The sequence below is a fragment of the Ursus americanus genome, chromosome 15 (genome assembly GCF_024610735.1).
Source record: "Ursus americanus isolate L20-20 chromosome 15, mUrsAme1.1.p, whole genome shotgun sequence".
Lineage (NCBI taxonomy): Eukaryota > Metazoa > Chordata > Mammalia > Carnivora > Ursidae > Ursus > Ursus americanus.
This window is the reverse complement of record NC_142141.1, coordinates 55,675,976-55,695,497: the sequence shown is the minus strand read 5'-3', so window position 1 is coordinate 55,695,497 and position 19,522 is coordinate 55,675,976. Positions and strand designations below refer to the sequence as shown.

Below are 19,522 nucleotides of genomic sequence, written 5' to 3'. Positions count from 1 at the left end.
CACAAAACGATAACTTGATTATGGGAACTGACATGAATCTTTGTTCCTTTCTTCTATTCCCCCTCCAAAATAATCAGCAAACTCAGGGGTGGGCTTTCAGAAGCAAACTAATCCAGCAATACAGCCTGTGCCTCAACCCAATTCCCTACTTACTGACCATTTTCACAAACCAGATTATCCATTAATCTATTCAACTTTCCTCTGTGTACCTACTTAGCAGCACACTTCCTGCCCCGGTGACACAGGTCTGACTGATAGCATCATTGATCCCTTCTGTCAATGGATCTTCCCTCAGCTACTCTATTGAGAGCTGGACCACTGACTTCTTTTGCGTATTCAGCCTCCCTCGAATCATGTAACCCAAACACAGGACGCTTTCTCAACTTTTTTAAAATTATGATTTATATTTTGGCACATGCTAAAAGAAGTGAAAAAAAATCTTGATTTTCCAGCTTTCTTTGATTACTTACCACCTTTTCGTTACAAAACACATGACTTTTAAGAAATAATTTTTTAAATCTACGACTTCAGATTTTATTTACTTAGCCATTTAAAGGAAAAGGAATGCTGGAGAAAGAATCATTCAGATTGTAATTCATTTTATAGGGAAAATTCTAAAATGCCTTCTTCCAGGTCCATTTCAGAAACAGTAGAAAGACCAATTTGCTTCGACCTAACACAGTATTCATCTGCTGTCACCATACTAATTTTTTATACTTGGGAATATATTTTGATTGTTGATTAGACTTTATATTTTCTTTTCTTTTTTTAGACTTTATATTTCCTAAAGACCAATTATTTGGCCTCATGCATATAACAGTATTAAATGTCAGGTCCATCACCAAATCTACCAAAACTTCACCCAGCTGGGAATTTTAAAGTTTTTCCCCCCCCCAGTGGAATATTTTTTCAAGGAAAACTGGCTAAATCATGAATAAAAACATAAAGTCAAAAGCAACTATAATCCCATTTTAATATTTTTATAATAAATACCAACATTCTGCTAGAAAATCATGATTTTCTTTCAATGTCACTGAGTCATCGTTGTTCATCTGAAAGAACAATTTCTAATATGTTCCCATAAGTAGGTCACAAAAGTGGAATGTTTCTACCTGTTCTTTGACCGAGGCCAGGATGGCGGAGGTGGTTTCCGTTTCAGAGCCATCCCCATTGGAGGTGGTCAGGCCAGGGCTCAGGGAGCTGGTCTTCTCTGAGGTTGACGAAGGCTGGTCTGGGACAGGCATAGCTCCTGCAATGCAAAAGGACATGCTTAATGTGATAGGATGTGGCCACTGTACACAGACATAACCATCAGGCAACTTTAAGCAGTACCCTTTGGAAAAAATGAAAATTATGAACTACAGAGAAAGCACATGACATCATTATAGAACGGGAAAGAATACAAGTAAAGGGAATGGTTTCTCCTCTACCACCCCAACCAAATTCCAGGATATACTCACAACTGCATGTTTTGCATTTGAGTTAAGTGGAAGGAGAGATAATAAGAAGCAAAAGGCAAGTAAGATAATAAGAAAGAGTAAAGAAATGAAGAAATACTGAGTCTAAAAAAAAGAAGCCAGTTGAACTACCATTTTGCTTCAGCCCAATTCATAAATGGACACACAGGTACAACTTGAAAAGAGCATCCTAAAAGTTATTTTTTTCCTATTATCTTTCTCAAACAAGTAATACCAAAGTACTTGTTACATATATTACCTAGAGATGCTTATCAGCAGGGGAAATAATAATTAAGCAAAGACAATTTTTACCAGGGCTCTACAAAATCACTATTCATATAAAAGTCTGGGAATAAACAAAGATTGTTTTCTTGCCTAAAGCTATCATATTACGTGTCCCTCCAGGAATCAGTGTTATGTGAATATTAAAAAGTATTTCCTGGGGCGCCTGGGTGGCACAGCGGTTAAGCGTCTGCCTTCAGCTCAGGGCGTGATTCCGGTGTTATGGGATCGAGCCCCACATCAGGCTCCTCAGCTAGGAGCCTGCTTCTTCCTCTCCCACTCCCCCTGCTTGTGTTCCCTCTCTCGCTGGCTGTCTCTATCCTGTCGAATAAATAAATAAAATCTTTAAAAAAAAAAAAAAGTATTTCCTATTATACTGTAACTGGGCAGCCTGGGTTTTACAGTGAGCAATATAACTTCCATAGGACTCTAAGTGCTCTGATACATTTGTTAATAGTTAATAATTTAGGGCTACGCTGACTGAAAAGGGTTCTATTCCAGAATTGTTCTTCAAGTATATGACAAGATGTGTCACCTAATTTTCTCGTTGTACACTGAAACTTAGTTTTGTCTTCATTTTTTAAGTAAATTTTTAAAATAATATTACCAATAAGGATTAGAGTAGCATTGGAATGATACATGTGTTACAAAGAGAACTTATAGGAGGGCTTGGGAAAACAATATTAGTCATCAGGATGTGAGCAAAGAAAAAAGATCAAAGTAAACATAGTCTAGCAAAATGCAACCCTGGCTAAAGAGCAGAAGGTATTTTAGGTGATGGATACCAACAGGATGAAATGATTGAAATAATGAAGGTGGTGGGGTTGGGAAGAGAAGAATAAAGTACAGTTTCGTATTCCACTTGCTTTCGTATGTACTATTTGATGGAGCCTCATAATTATAAGGATTTACATAAACAGATCAACAAACATTGTGCCCAGGTAACATAGCCTGAAAGCCAAGCCCTTCTAATTAGGAAAGGTTTGAGAGGTGGGGGGAAGGGGACAAGGGCAGAAAGCAAGAAGAAAGGAAATGGCAGCTCTTGGGTGCGATGTCACTCCCCTCCCCAACCCTCCATCTCCACTTGTATCTATGTCAGTGGCTTCCAAAGGGGACTCTACACAAGGACAGCCTGAGGCCGAGAAAGGAGGAGTCTTGCATGTTTTAAATCATTATTTTCACTTTCATGTTTTCTAAATTTTATTGGGCCCATGTGAATCCAGGTTCTGGACTAGTATGATTGCCAACCTGTTTTTTGACAAAGAAATTGTCTACAGTCCCAAAGGTATTTATATAATGGGGCCTAGAACTCAGGTTTTCTCCCTTTTTATTTCTATTTTAGAGTCCTTTGATGTGTTGGCCTATTTCCCATAATCTGGGCTGCTGCCTCATAAATGCTAGTCTATACACCAATTTTTATAAAATGCTACTCTTAAATGTATGAGAGAAACCTATCATAATAAAATATGGGATTTAATAAGCAATGAATCTAGGTATATCCTTGGGCACTGGACAACTCTGACCCACACACTATACGGAATAAGTAAGTCTGCTTATCTACCCCCCTTTCTCCTTATAGCAATTCAGAACAAAAGTGAAACCTTCCAGCTTAGCCCACGGTACGGAGCTAAGGCTACTCAAGACAACCTCTGGGCCTGAATGGAAATGACTTGGAATAATTTTCATGGCTCATAATTTTTCACATCCAGACTTAATTCAACCACTGGCCATCCCTGTGTGTGAATGGCTAAGACGGCCCAACCTCCACTGCCGATCCTCTAAGCTCCCAGCACTAAAAAAGAAGAAAAAGAAGGAGCACCACGTGAAGCCACCAGAAGCAAGCCGTGGGCTGCCGCATGCTAAGTGTAAAGAGCTGTAAGCCTTCTGACTTTGCAGTAAATGGCCAAGCACTTTAGTTTTAATGAGAACTAATCCACTAAAATTAGTAGTTAATCTGTGTTAAATCCAGGAAACCTGGAAAATGTAGGGAGACAAAAGGAAAAAAAAAAGAACAAAGGAAGAGCAATCTTCAGTAATTCTGGCATCCCAGATAAGTATATTTACTTCGGTATTTTGGTATAGGTTTCTTGATAGGATTTGGTATAGGTTTCTTGATAGGATTGGTATAGGACTTGATTTTTTTTTTTCTGATTTCACTCACTCTGTATAATGAGATTTACATAATGGAGTACTACTAATGTAGTGCTTTTTGATTTTTTTTTTTAATTTCTGTTCAGCAACATATCGTGAACTATTTTTTTTTATTTGAGAGAGAAAGCATGCACATGAGTTGGGGGGGGGCAGAGGGAGAAGCAGACTCCCCACTAAGCAGGGAGCCCGATGGGGGCTCAACTCCAGGACCCTGAGATCACGACCTGAGCGGAAGGCAGATGCTCGACCTACTGAGCCCCCCAGGCGTCTGCATCATGAACTATTTCTTACGTCAACAAAAATTATTCTACAGTTTAAAAATGTAATGAAGTGCTCACCTGGGCAGCGCATTTCCTAAAAATGTAATGAATACTTAGCATTCATAATGCACCAAATTTACATATCTTTTATTTGTCATTTTTATCCCATTTTTACTGTGACATTTTCCATAGGTAAGTTCCTAGAGGTGGTGTTGATGGAAGCAGGAATGGTGCCTGTTTCAGACTTTTGAGAGCCCAAACACATGTCCCTGCCTCCAGGCTGGTGCAACAGAGCTGCCCACCAGCACCGCCGTGGGCACGTCCCCTCCCCTGCAGCAGAGCTGCCCACCAGCACTGCCGTGGTCGTGGCCCCTCCCCGCCATGTTAACAACATTGGCCTTTATTATTCTCTTCTGCTTTTACCAATTTGATACAGAAAAATTCATCCCTTTGATATGGGTTCCCTTTGGCAATGAGTACAGTGGACATTTTCCTACAGATTCTCACATACAACACCTCTTCATTCTCTTTATGCAACTACTGGGTATGAAGTCTTTCTAGTGCTAGCGGAATGCTAGTCTGCTAATTCCTGCACTGAAATTTTGACTTGGTAATTACGAGTTCTGTGTCCAGAAAATACAAAACGACAAACCATACTGTTCGACACCCTCACATGCATGAGCAGCTATACGGACTCCTACCCATCTGTGATCCCAACCCCACCCCAAATCCATATGCTGAAGCCCTAATGCCCGATGTGCCTGCATTGGGACATGCGGCTTTTAGGGAGGTAATTAAGGTTAAATGTGGGTATTAGGGCAGGGTTTATAAGGGAGGGACTCTTGTCCTTACAAAAAGAGGAAAAGACCAGAGCTCCTTCTCTCCATCCTGTGAGGACACCGAGAGAAGCTAGCCGCCAAAAAGAGTGTTCTCACCAAAAACATACCAAGCCAGCACTTTGATCTTGAACTTCTGACCTACAGAACTGTGAGAAAAGACGTTTCTGCTGTTTAAGCCCCTCTGTCTGTGGCATCTTACTGTGGCAGTCTGGGAAGACTAATACAAGCAGGGCTGGATTAGTCTCAGCTTCCGTCTCTTATTCCCCCGTGAGGCGACTATGGGGGAGCCTGGGAACTGATGGTAGCAGGGCGGTACCATCACGTCCAGTGCTCTGTTGACACGTGCATCTGGGATGAACCACAGCTGTCAGAGAAAGGCCCGTGCTGCTGCAAATCAGCAATCTGGATAAATCAAAGCTTACAAGAGGGTTGTGCCCCACTGATGTGAAGTAAGCCAGAGGGACAGAATGCTATCTAAAGGACGTCCCTAGTACTTTCACAGATGATGCAATAAGAAATTCAGGAAAGTTGGCCAGGATGATGATAATAGCAAAGGCAGGTAGCCCCCATATACAGAGTGTCCTTCTCAATTTGAACTCTTATGTCCATATGTGATAAGATTTCATGAATACTCTAAACGTTTATTTCCCCAACATGAATCACTGTAAACTTACATTATACTTGGTAACATGTTAAAATCTTATGTGCACTTTAAAAGGCCAAACTCTCTTGCTCCCAATTCAAGAACTTCATTCAATGCTCTATTTTATTGACCTCCATCCCACAAAATGAAAGTGCAAATCTTATTTTATATTTTATGATTCAAATTTGTTCCTTCTTTAGCCACTTCTGCCCAGCAATGGATAACTTTATTGGAGGAGGTCATCAAGAAGACATGACGATTGGTTAACCCTGGAGCTAGACCTGGGGCCACTGGAGGCTCCCTACTCCCTCCTCTGTCCTTGGGATGTGCGTCTGCTTGCCCTTCCCCCTCCCAGAAACTGCTCTAAGAATATAGCCTTGAGGTAGAAATGTGGCGTCGGGGTTATTCATACTGGGTATGTGACTGAACCTGGTCAAGGCCTATATAAACTTTTAAGATTCTGGCCACTGGCTGCAGAAATCTACTTGTCCTGTAGCCACCCAAGATGAGTCTTGTAAATAAGTTCACTTGCCAACCCGCCACCTACCAGTCTAGAGTGTCTGCTTCTTTCTTCAGTCTCTCCCTGCCCTCTGAGTATGGAGACCAGTTTGCAAACCAATAGACTTTGACATCAGATATGGTCATCTTCAAAAAATTAACTGATGGACGCTGGTGTCATACACTCATTCAATTCAATGACCCACGTAGCATTCTTATACCACCATTAATTTGATGTCCTCCTCTCTGGTTCAGTGATAAGCTCCTTTGGCTGTGATGAGGTCTTTGCTCCTCTTGAGCTGCCCGCCCCCAATCTGTAACCCATGACCTCTTATCCTGTCAAGTGTCTTCTCATTTCATCACTCCCAGGCCCTCATGCTATGTTGTCACAGAGACCTGTTTCTTTCTTCTCCCAGGTAAGCAGGTCCCACCTACTTCAAATTCCAGGATCTCCAAATCCCTTGCACACTGTGGGATTCAATAAGTATTCCACTAGCTAGACTTGCACTGTCTAATATGGTAGCCTCTAGCAACATATGGCTATGTAAATCTCAGTAACATTAAAAAGCCAGTTTATTAGTTCACATCTCAAGTGCTCAATGGCCATACGTGGCCAGTGGTGACTGTACTGGATAGTAAAAATGTAGAAAATTTTCATCATTGCAGAAAGTTCTATTGATCTGCACCCAACAGTCAATTCCTTGATGTAATCTTTCATCTGCATCTTTAGTCCTTGGCAGTAGATCATGAGAAGGGGTCCGATTATAAACATATTTTGAAGCGAACTGTCAGGATTACTGATAGGTTGCATGTGGTAGTGAGACAAAAAGAGAAGAGTCCAGATGATTCCAGGGTTTGGTCTGAGTGACTGGCCATTAGCCAAAATGTTGACACTGTGAGTAAAATATATTTCAGGTGATTGAAGATGATCTGACATGCAAACTTACAACCCAAAACACACCTATCTGTGACTACTCTTCTTTGCTGTTAACATCTAGGCAGCTGAGCCGAGCTCAAGTCAGAAACTACACTCTGACATGAATTAGGCAATGTAAATATTGAGGACTTCTAAACACTGCTTATCACATCTTTTTTCCCCTTTTCCTTTTCTTTAGGCAGGTCCCTTTTTATCTTTCACTTTAGAGGTGCTAGAAACTTCTAGAACTCTTCTCATCTTCCTTTAGCTTTCGCCAATGGCTTCAACTTAAGACTCTAAGACATTAACTTCCTTGACTCTCACACCAAACTAACAAACTCCACGTGTGTGTGGCCACATCTAAAGTTATTTACTTCCCTCATGTGTCTATCCTCTTCAAGACAGTGCCCCTCCCTGTTCTTGATCCTATGTGCTAAAACACAAATATATTAGTACAATAGACTGACTTTTAGCTTTACCTCATCATTAGGCATCACTTTCATAATTTTCCATTATGGTTGCACCCAAGTGAGTAAAGAAACTGGTCATTAGAATACTCCAAATATTACTGTCACATTTAGATATGCAATCATGCATTTACACACACACACATTTATGTATCCAATTTGATATTCTAACGTTGAATATAATTGAACATATGGGATTTTTATAACCTTCCACTCACTCCACAGGTGATATGTGTAAGATTATGATCATGTAAAACTGAAGAAGCATAAGCATATTATTAATATTGGTCACAGAGAATGCATAGATTCGTATAAATTAGTGACATGAAAAACACAATAGTGTAGTGAACACCTCAGTTGTGTAATCACTCTGCACCAAAATTGCAATTCAGTATTTGCAACTAAGATGTCATGAATATCAAAACCCAACTCAATAGGCAGAAAAATAGGCACAGAGAAATAGGCACAGCATTGTTGTCTCCCAGATGCACTCTTCACACATAAAAGTATATCCATCGTGCTTCTTCCTTTTAAAGAGAAATTTAAAATTACAGCTTGTCCTAATAATATATTAGGACAATATATTAGAATATAATAATTAATAGCCATCAAAACTCAATATCATTAGAGCAAAAACTCAATCTGTCTCAGTCTATGTTCAATTCCCCACATCTAGCTCACTATCTAATAGAGAGCAGCCAGTTAATAAATATTTGTTGAGGTAATATACGAACTGTGAGTGTAAAATCAATAATGGTCGCTTAGTAGAGCATGTAACATTAACTAAAATGGGCTTTGCATTAGGAGCATTTCTCTGAATGGTATTTGTTATGACACCTTTTAATTTCAACTCGAGAAAGCTGCTTTTTTGAAACCTTATGAGGAATACTGTATGGCTTGGCCTCAGTCGAATGCCAGAGAATGTATACCCTTGGGTTCCTGGCTTCCTGGGTAGAGGCATCAATCAAGTAGGATCTGAGACTTTCTGGAACTTGATGCTTGCAACTCACAACTTACAAACAGCATCTGGCAATATTTATGGAAAGCACCATGCAAGCCATATTCAGAATACACAAGTACAAGGCAAAGCCAGGAGGCAGACGCATGTCCAATTCTACCTGATAGTTTGGCGGTGAGACAAGAGATGTTATTCACAGAATCAGAGACACCAGGTCACTTGTGGCTATGGTGGAAGATATGATGACTGGGTGGAGAGATGCGGGATCTGAGTGTTAGAGTCCCATGTCGAACACAAGGGGATGACTGTTCTACTCATGTGTTGAGAGAAGAGGGAGTGGTAGAAAGTTGAACATAACATGGAAAGCCAGGAAATCCACCTCGTGCTGTTCCGTGAGCCATTAATTGCCGAGGAGGATGGGACCAACCTAAACATCATCACAGACGTAAGGCCCACCTGAATGTTATTCTTAGTGACATAAACTGTGTCTGAAAATAAAGAGGAAGCTTCTGTAGAGACTACAGAGCAGGAGGGGACAGCAGCGCTCATGCTCGGCACAGATGTGTAAGCAGCTGACAATATGGGGACAGTGAGGACAGAAGAGGGTCTTCTCGGTGTCTCACACTCCTGTCTCCTAAAGCATGATCTCAGGCATTTTCATCGGTGACATTATGACATTATATATGACACTATATCAATAATATATCCATCTTTAAGAAGTACTGAAAAGGTGGTGCTTCTGGAAAAGGAGCCAGCAGAGGACAGTGAGGAGTTGCCCCTCCTGCCCCGGCCACGCTTACAGCCTGAGGTGGAACAGGGGCGTGTACTGTGACCACCCAGAGCCAAGGTCCGATCCCGATGGGTACGCTGCTAATAGTGAAATGTGAAACAATGACATTAGTAAACCTGGGGTACCATGTTTTTGTTAAGTGTAAATTTTAGTTCATACGTGAAATATCTTAATGTGAACATTGTCTTTAAAAATTGAAATGTGCTCTTCTTTTAAAATTATGATTGTTTTAAAATGAAAGCATGAATCCAGTAAATAAAATATCACATTGCACAATGATATAAAAAAAAAAAAATAGTGGGATCTCACAGGTTCCTCGACTGCAATCAGGGCGCCCAAACCTGCATGAAGGGAAAAGCTGAGAGAAGACAGTGGCTTGACCCGCCGACTTTGGAAAGGCAGAGGGTTACTGGCAGAGAGAAAGAATCAGAATAAATCTATAAAGTGAGGTGAGGAGGGCAGGAAAGGCAGCACCGGGCTGGCGTTCAGGGAGCATCAGGGGCGAGCCTGGAAACACCAAGAGGGAGGGCACGGGGGTGGCTGCTCTGCTGTTGGGACTTAATAATGCTTTCATTTCCAAGTGGCAGAAAATCCATCCCAAATGGCTTAAAGAAAAAGGGGAGCAACGGTCACATTAAGAAGCATCCCAATTTCAAAAACATTAAAAGGTTTTTAAATCCCGGAAGACGTATAATCATTAGAGCTCATCATGATAAATGCACTGTCTGAGGAGGGTTCCCGTTACAAAGGCAACACTGAGGAGGAAGGGAGTGATATTGTCAAGTTGTTTAAAAAGACTGCAGAGAAGAAGAAATGAAGGTGTGGGACCATGAAAATAGAAATAGTCCAAGTAATGACTATGGGTAACATATAATATTAAAGTAGTCAACATACATACGTATTTCTACTAATCCTACCTCTGTCTACTTTTACAGCGGGAATGTATCTGGATGAAATTATTGATGATGACAAAAACAATATAAAGTTTCAGGGCTCATCATCACTAAAAAAAAAGTGACCCACTTCTGAAATCAATAACCATCCTAGCTCCCCAGACACGACAAGGCTGTTTTCACCAGCCGATTTCATGGGTTTGCTAAGCTAGAGGGACATTTCTCCTTATGCCAGAGAAATAAAGTCTGAGATTCTGTAATTACAGATCCATCACAGTAACAGTAAGCTGAAGAGAAACTGAAACAGGCACAATACCTTAAATGTTGGCTCTCCCTGAATAGGAGGAAAAGTTCTAAAACATTCAATAATAGAGGCTCAGCGGTAGCCTGACTATTCTTCTGGCTGAAACTTCAAAGCAGCATGCTTAGCCCCGCTCCCAGTACAGTGCTGGTCACACACAGTGACTGCCCAGAACACGCTGTCACGGCCAAATGCCCCAGGCACTGGAGTCCCCCTTCACACAGCTTCTAAAGCCTCACCAGCATCTCTGACATTGTGTCTTTGCAAGATGCCAAACAACAGCATCTAAGCCTGCAAGTGAAAAAGTGTGCCTCCTCAAACATTCTCCCTAACAATACTTGAAACAAATATGCAGGTTTCCATTTTATGTTCTCCTACCTAATCACAGAGTGACAGGATAAAAACCCGGTACCAAAAAAAAATCATGATCTCAAGCCAGTCCACAACAATTTTACTACTGTGAACGACCAACACAGATTGTCACAATCTATTAAACCAAAAGTCCCCAAATGCCAGCCACACACTGGCCTGTAACATGTTCTCACTCCATCGTACTTGAAAGTGTCCATTCAAATTATGGCAATTTGCCCTTATATTGATTCCAAACACGTATCTGCCACTTGACAACTTCTCAAGATAGGAGACCTCAACCACAAATATTTTTTTTCCAGAATTACTATCAATGGGCAGTCAAGGACAAAATCTTGCACTGTAAGTATCTGCACTCCCTAGAAAACATGTTTAATCCATCGAAGCAGGGAAACTGCCCATCAGTGTTTTAAATTTAATTCTAGAACAGAGTTTCAGCTACTCCTACACAACCCCAGTTGCTATTGCAGACTTAGAAATCTTTGAAATAAATCTCTCTACTAGACTTACAAGAAAAACATACATAAGGCAAAAACTAAATAGAGCCATAATAATTTTTGATAGTTATCAAGATATGCTGATATTTTTATGCACACATAAATTTTGACATTTTAAGTGATACAATTAGCTTACTACAACACACACTTCAAGAAAAAGGTAAAGCTTTGCTTAGAAAATATATCTAAATCATGTGTGTAAAGAGCTTTCATTGTATTTGTGAAGGTTATATAGCAAAGAATCTCTCTTTATATCTCTCTAAATATATTCCAAAAAATACATATATTCCAAAAAATAAGATATATATATATTATTATATATATATATTAAATACATGTTGGGAGTTCAAATATGTTGGTATGTGATCAATAAATAATCTTAAATAGATAAATGACTGGATATTATGAAAAGGTGATATCAATCCCTAGCTCTGATTTTTGCCAATTTGTTTTCTGTTTTACTAGTTTCTGTGAGTTAAGCATTTTTTGATTCTACATATAGGTGATAGTGTATCATAACTGTCTTTCTCTGTCTAACCTATTTCACTTAAATGTCTTCAAGGTTTATCCATGTCGTCACAAATTGCAGGATTCCCTTCTATCTCATGGCTGAGTAATATTTTACACACACACACACACACACACACACACACACAACACACATACACATACACACACACACCACATTTTCTCTATCCACTCATCCAAGTGTCCGTTGATGGACACCTAGGTTGTTTCCACATCTTGGCTACTGTAAGTTATGCTGCAGTGAACGTGGGAGTGATGTCTCTTCAAGATCCTATTTTCATTTTCTTTCGATATATACTCAGAAGTGGAACTGCTGGGTCATATGGTAGTTCTATTTTTAATCTTTTGAAAAACTTCCATAATGTTTTCCATAGTGGCTGCACCAATTTACATTCCAACCAACAGCACATAAAGGTTCCCTTTTCTCCACATCTTTGCCAACACTTGTTATCTCTTGTCTTTTTGATGATGATTCTAACAGATGTGAGGTTTTGATATGCATTTCCCTGATGACTAGTGATGCTGGCACCTTTTCATGTACCTGTTGGCCATTTGTCTGTCTTCTTTGGAAAAATGTGTTTCAGTTCCTATGTCCATCAAATGACATTTTAAACTATAGAACCCATCAGACAGGGGGCGCCTGGGTGGCTCAGTCGGTTAAGCATCTGCCTTCGGCTCAGGTCATGGTCCCAGGGTCCTAGGACTGAGCCCAATGTCTGGCTCTCTGCTCAGTGGGGAGCTTGCTTCTCCCTCTCCCTCTGCCTCTTCCCCCTGCTCATGCTGTCTCTCGCCTGCTATCTAAATAAATAAATAAAATCTTAAAAAAAAAAAAAAAAAGAATCCATCAGACAAGCTGATTCCAACCACAGAGAAACGCAAGTCATCTTTCTATGACTTGTCAAGTGGGTGTTATGCTTTCCTTACAGCACTTTACTCATTTTACTGCAATTGTAAATAAAAATATTCTAATCCATCAAATAGAAAAAGTAATTACTAATAACTTCATTTTACAAGTGGACAACAATGAGACTTGGAAAAAATAAAAATAGCAAACCAAGTCTCAGAAAACAAAAGTCAACAGTGGTCAAGGATTTGCAACCAAATATCTGACATATATTATTTTGATGAGACCTCGGGATTCTCAGTGTCTGAATGTAATAGTTCTTTGACATTGCAAATCTGATTACAAAACAACACTCATGTGTTTCAGGAAAGATTTTTTTTTTTTGGTAATTTTACATAAATCCTTAGGCTTTGTCAGTAAGACACTAATTACTTTTGAGATCTTAGAGAGAGGGAGCCCTCTTTCTAAGTCATCATGATGCCAACATCTTTTTCCTGTGTTGTGAAGTCCATCATCCTCTAGGAGATCAAGCTTATTTGGATCTCCAAAGGCAATTTACAGCAAAGCTGTATGAAAAAGAAACTTCTCAATGTTTCCAGTTATTCTACACAATTATATCATATTTTAAATCTCAGACATGAGTAAATGGGTCTGTTTATAATATCATATTTCTGATCTAAAAATAATATTTATCATTTTAAAGTTCATTTGTATCATGTTTCTACTTTATTTTATAAAATAATTTCTTTCACAATTAGATTATTCTAAGTTTGAGAAAAATCTCTTTCCAACATTGGGCTTCCCACCTCCCACTTTCTTCTTTCTCCTTTTTCTAAATATTTACAACATCTCCCACAATCAGCAGGCATCACTCTCTAATACACAAGTTGTTCCTTAACAAGAGGTCAAATATTTTAATATTTAGTTATAAAATAGCCAATTATAAGAGTTCAAATACATAAATAAATTTAAAGAAAATAAGCATAACTCCTATAAAAAGAAATTGTGGCTTTGTGTCCAAACAGAAAAATAAAATTTCTGCCAATTAAGTAGGAAGCAGTATTTTGGTATTGTTATTGATCTTTCTGGAAGGAGAGGTCCAAAAGTAAACTGAATTATATCTACTTTTTATGTCTCTATTTTGTTGACGAGCTTTCGTGACCTCTAAAAGATGAAATTTCAATTTGTTAAGGATATTTTTTTTTTTAAAGGGGAAAAAAGGTTTAAAGATCTCTCTAATGTAAAAACCTTAGTGGGGCACCTGGAGGGCTCAATTGGTTAAGACACCGACGTTGGTTTCAGCTCAAGTCATGATCTCAGGGTCCTGAATCGAGCCCTGTGTTGGGCTCCATGCTCAGTGCAGAGCCTGCTTGAGATTCTGTCTTTCCTCCTCCTCCTGCCCTCCCCCCGCTTGCTCCCTAAATAAATAAATAAATGAATAAATCTTTAAAAAAAAAAACAAAAAACAAAAACAAAATCTCAGCAACCTGCAGGGATTATTAAAAGCACAGTAAAAAGCACTTGAGATTGAATCTTTTTTATACAAATGTTCAAGGAACTTAAGAAAATAATAGTCAAAGATAAATCAACATATTTGATAAAAATCCCAAATATCCAAACACTGTTTAAGTATATAAATTTTGGTTAGAAAAATCCTAAATGTTCTCTTATATTTACCTTTCCCACAATCAAGTATTTCTTAGATGAAACAACAATAAAAAATGAGTAGCAGTGTCATACCTGTCCTCACAGTTATACAGAAGAATAGTATCTATGAATATATGGTTGTAACAAATTAGGTATTAGCTATGGCGGTATATTTGAAAATTTAAGTTACAACTGAACAAATATTTTTTACAAGACAATATAATAATATTAATTGTGTACTTACTATGTACTCTTCTAAGCTCTTCACCATTACTAACACAACTAACACAACAACTGCGCTGCACTTATTATCCCCATTTTGCAGATAATGAAACTGAGGTCCAGAGAGGTGAACCTCCCCTAAGTAACAAGGGAAGAACTATTGTTTAAAGGCATACAGCCTATGGTTCTCAATCACTATGTGCTGCTAATCTATAGAACACCTTTTAATACTGATACTATTTTAGAAAATAATTGATTAATTTAAAAATAATTCACTTACCAAAGTGTGGGCCAGGCTCAGTATTAAGCATTGAGTATTGGATGCAAAAGATTAATAGGAGGAGGAATAGGAGTCATGGGGAAAATAATGAAAATAAAAGTTGGATCTAAAGTGTTGATCTTTATGTGGTAAATATACACAATGGAATATTATTCAGCCATGGAAAAGAGTGAGATCTTGCCATCTGCAACAACATGGATGGACCTACAGGATATAATGCTAAGTGAAATAAGTCAGAGAAACATAAATGCCATATGATTTCACTCAAGTAAAATTTAAGAAACAAAACAAATGAACAAACAAAGAAAAAAGAGACCAAAAAAAAAAAAAAAAAAAAAAACCAGACTCTTAAACACAGAGAACAAACTGGTGGTTGCCAGAGGGGAGGTAGGTGGGGGGTGAAATAGATAAAGGGGATTAAGAGGTACAAACCCCCAGTTACAACATAAATAAGTCACAGAGATGAAAGGTGCAGCATAGAGAATACAGTCAAGAACACTGTAACAGCCTTGTCTAGTAACAGCTATGACTATTCTTATGGGGTAAGCACGGAGTATGGGATAGAATGGTTGAACCATTATGTTGTATACCTGAAATTAATGCAACACTGTATGTTAATTATACCTCAATAAAAAAATAAGAACACAAAAATAAATAAAATGTGGATCTTTGCTGTCAAGAGTGGAAGTTTATAAGTAAGAATGTCTTCAGAAGACTTCTTGTGGTGTCCCAGTGCCTAGCACAATGCCCAGCATGCTAGTTCTAGAAGCTTCTGTAAGTGGCTTTATTTCATAACCCTACCTGACTGGCTCCCACTGAATCTATGGTCATCTGCCCACTCTACAAAGCCCTCCTTCCCTCACCAGAAGCTAGCTAAGTTGTCTCCAAATCCATTCACACCAGTTTAACTTGTAATTATATTATTTAAATAAATATATGTAAATCAAGGAGATATAACTGCATGAAGAATAAATTTTTGGTTTTTTAACACTTTGGTGAAACTCCTTTATGGTAATCCTTTTTTCTTTTTTTTTTAAGATTTTATTTATTTATTTGAGAGAGAGAAAGAAAAAGCATGAGCATGGGGGAGGGGCAGAGGGAAAAGACAGCAGACTCCCTGCTGAACAGGGAGCCTGATGTGGGGCTGGATCCCAGCCAGGACCCCAGGATCATGACCTGAGCCAAAGGCAGACACTTAACCGACTGAGCCAACCAGGCGCCCCATGGTAACCCATTTTAAAGGGTTATGTGATTAATTATGGATGAGATAATTATAAAGGGCTAGGGATAAATTATAAGTACACAGAGGATTTGTTTCTTCAAAATGCTTCACAGATGTCTTAGGTTCCTTACTCACTTTAAAGAAATGAAAAAAAGGAAATCATGGAGGATGCAAGGAAGAGAGTCTAGGGATAGGCAGGGCTCTAAACGAATATTTTCTTGGCACTCTGATGAGCAGACCCATTTTTAAATCAATGACCCAGGTTCTGTAAGGCTAGTGAACACTGGTACAATTAACTTGAAACCAAATTAATAGTTTTAAATAGTTTTAAAAAAACTGATTCCGTATTTTAAATGACTTCTCTTTACGGACTCTTCTCAATCTGTTGATTAAGAGTTTTTACCAACCAGTGTCTCAGTACTTATTTGTTGAATGAGTAAATGAATGAATGAATGAATGAGTGAATGAGTAGTAAGTAAGTTGATCATTCTTAACCTATCCTGTCTGTTATGTGATTATTTAGCTGGTCTTTACATTGTATGAGCATTTGCTTTGCCTGGAATCATTTACTTACTGGATCAATTAGTCATTTATTAACTTAATTAAGAAATAAGTGGCTACTGAGACTTGATGATGTCAGGAATTCCACCAAAGAAAACGATGCCGGGTTTTGAAAGAACCTTTTGTTTCACATGGGTTCCGCCTCTGTTCCCTTGTGACTTTATGCCTGTTCCTGGCATCCGCATGAGGCAATGCAGACTGATAGACCGCTTTTATGAAACAGTAAATACTCTAAGCACGATGCTAAATTTAAATTATACAAGTGACTGAATTTCAATTTAGAATAACAAATCTACACATCATCTTATTGGAAAATCATTATCTAATTTCTGTGTACCACACATATAATTTGCACAATCGAGAAAAAATGTCTCTCAATTAACTGTTAAAAAAAAAAAACCTCTCTGAACTTTGAACACAGGATTAAAGTTCCATTGATATATTGAATGAATTGAACAAAACATTAATCAAAAACTAATTTGTAGGGATGCCTGGGTGGCTCAGTCAGTTAAGCCTCTGCCTTCGGCTCAGGTCATGATCCCGGGTCCTAGGATCGAGACCCGCATCGGGCTCCTTGCTTCTCCCTCTCCCTCTGCCTGCCACTCCCCTTGCTTGGGCTCACTCTCTCTTTCTGACAAATAAGTAAATAAAATCTTTTAAAAAATTAATTTGTATATCTTATTTTTAACAGTATACAATACCAAGTTATGCTTTAATCACTGTATAGGTAACTAGAAAAAACTGAAAATTAAGTATGGAACTTTAATTTTATATATTTGAATTTGCATCATACCGCACAGATACCTAAGGTCAAGCTATTAGAGTCATGATATAACAATTTAGGAAAAAACCACCTCAGAATAGATGATGAGCCTCTTCTGAACACAAGCTGTTCTGGGCTGGAGAAACCTCGTGAAGCTGCTATCTAAACACGCACAGGATCTAAAACCAAGGTCTTCAACAGACAGAGTTTTATACACACACACACACACACACACACACACACACACACAAAGTGTAGCTGATACTGGTCACCAAGATCCTCCAATTTAAAATTCAAACTGACCACATAACTTAACATTATAGGCAAATTTGGACAACTGGACTCTACCATGATTAGAAAAATGTGGGAACTGGAAATCAAGGGACTGAATCACAAAGAGAGTTAAGTGGTACTGGTCAACTCAATAACAGGAAAAACAGTGGTATCCGCATGCATATGTGACTTCTAATATGTTTAATTTTTTGTTGCTGTTATGAGGACGATAAATTGCCCCTTTAAAAGTGAAAAAAAAATATACTTGTCTTTGTTGGGATAGCTCGGTGAAATCTGGATTTCACTGCCTCAATTCTAGAGCCCTCTGCAATAAGGATATCCATTCTACATGTCCTTCTTGGCACGCAGCGGAAAGTACAGAGGCACAGGAGCAGCCCTTGAGGAAGTAGCCCAAGGGAGAGCAAGGACTCTTTGCAGATACATTTTATAAATGGGAGAGTAATGAGGCATATAGAAATTAAGTAACATTTTCAAGGTCAGACCCTGAGACTTTAATAGAGCAGAGAATGAAACCATAAGTTTTGGCTATTAGATACATACTGTAATGTCCAGAGCAAGCTCCCAATCTTCCACTCTTGCACAATGAACCAAAAGGAAGTACCTGGCACGATACAACCCTCGTAAGCGTAATATGAAACATTTGCTTATCCAAGACATGAAATGATCCAAAAAAGAATTATTTCAAAAAGTAAATGGAAGAAAAAATAAAGGTGCATTACTATTTCCAAATGACAGCTTGCTTTAACATAAATGACAGTATTCAAACATATTTCTCCTTTGCTTGCTTTTATTCTTGTACTTTGCAACGACCTTGTGAGTTTAATGTAGGGTATCAGAAATTACAAGTTCAGCGGTCTCGGAATGACCAAGAGCAAGTCCATAGAGAAAGTACATCTTCTTTTGGGCCAGTCAACTCCAAGCACTGCCCTGTGTCATGTTTTCTCCTGCTTATCTGTGAATCTGAAATCACAGATCTGAATTTGCAAAAGGAAGAGTATTCATCAATGGAATTATGCCTGGACAACTGTTCTTAACTTAGGGTACAGAAGCCCTTTCCACTGGCTATTAGTAAAGGCTCATAAAAGGCAACAGAAATGAGAGAAACACACTTTCTAGAGCTATTATGTTCTGCCCAATTACCCAAGCCAAGGCAATCCTATGGAAAGAAGTAAACTGATTAAAAATCCTTTAGGCTATTTCATTGTAGGATGGTGGCCATTCTGTGCAAGTTATTTGGCTTATTAATGTCCCAACAATCTATGGGTCAAATGACTAGAGCAATGTTTTTGTAGAAGAAACAGAAGAAATGCTGACTTAGCTGTAATTGTCTGCCAAATTTAGCCAACTGGCTGTACAAAAGCTTCCAAAGTGAGGAATAAAGAAGAGGGCAATGACTTACTTGAATGCTCTTTCAATCATTTCATAAAGGCAAATTTACTCATCTAACTTTAAACATCCTCAGTGCAAGGAGAGACATCCTTAGAATGTACTTTTTGGTGTTAAAAATAAACACATAATGATCTTCAACACATGTAATGAAAATCTGTTGTCTTTGTCTCGTTAGCCCTTCTCTCTGCTTTTATTAACTGAACCTTGATTTTCCTGGAGGGAATTATCCATCTTAGGTTGCACAAAATTTCCTGGATTCACAATGAAGGGTTCCCATCCATGGTAAGCGAAATAATGGCCACCAAAGTGGTCCACATTCCAATTCCCCCGAACTTGTGAGTATGTTATGTTACATGGCAAAGGGGATCTGTGCAAATGGATGTCTGGTGGCTACTTAGCTGCCCTTGATTGGGCAGATTATCCTGCATTACCTTGGTGAGTCCAGTGTAAG

General features: G+C 38.7%; 1 protein-coding gene across 1 annotated transcript in view; it reads right to left on the bottom strand.

Annotated features, from left to right (window-relative positions):
• The window catches only part of CTNND2 (catenin delta 2), an 886,309-nt gene that overhangs the window by 738,299 nt on the left and 128,488 nt on the right, over nt 1-19,522 (bottom strand). The window contains exon 2 of the mRNA XM_087867974.1: nt 1,113-1,249. Within this exon, the coding sequence (XP_087724100.1) occupies nt 1,113-1,249 (137 nt within the window). The remainder of the gene's footprint in view (nt 1-1,112; nt 1,250-19,522) is intronic.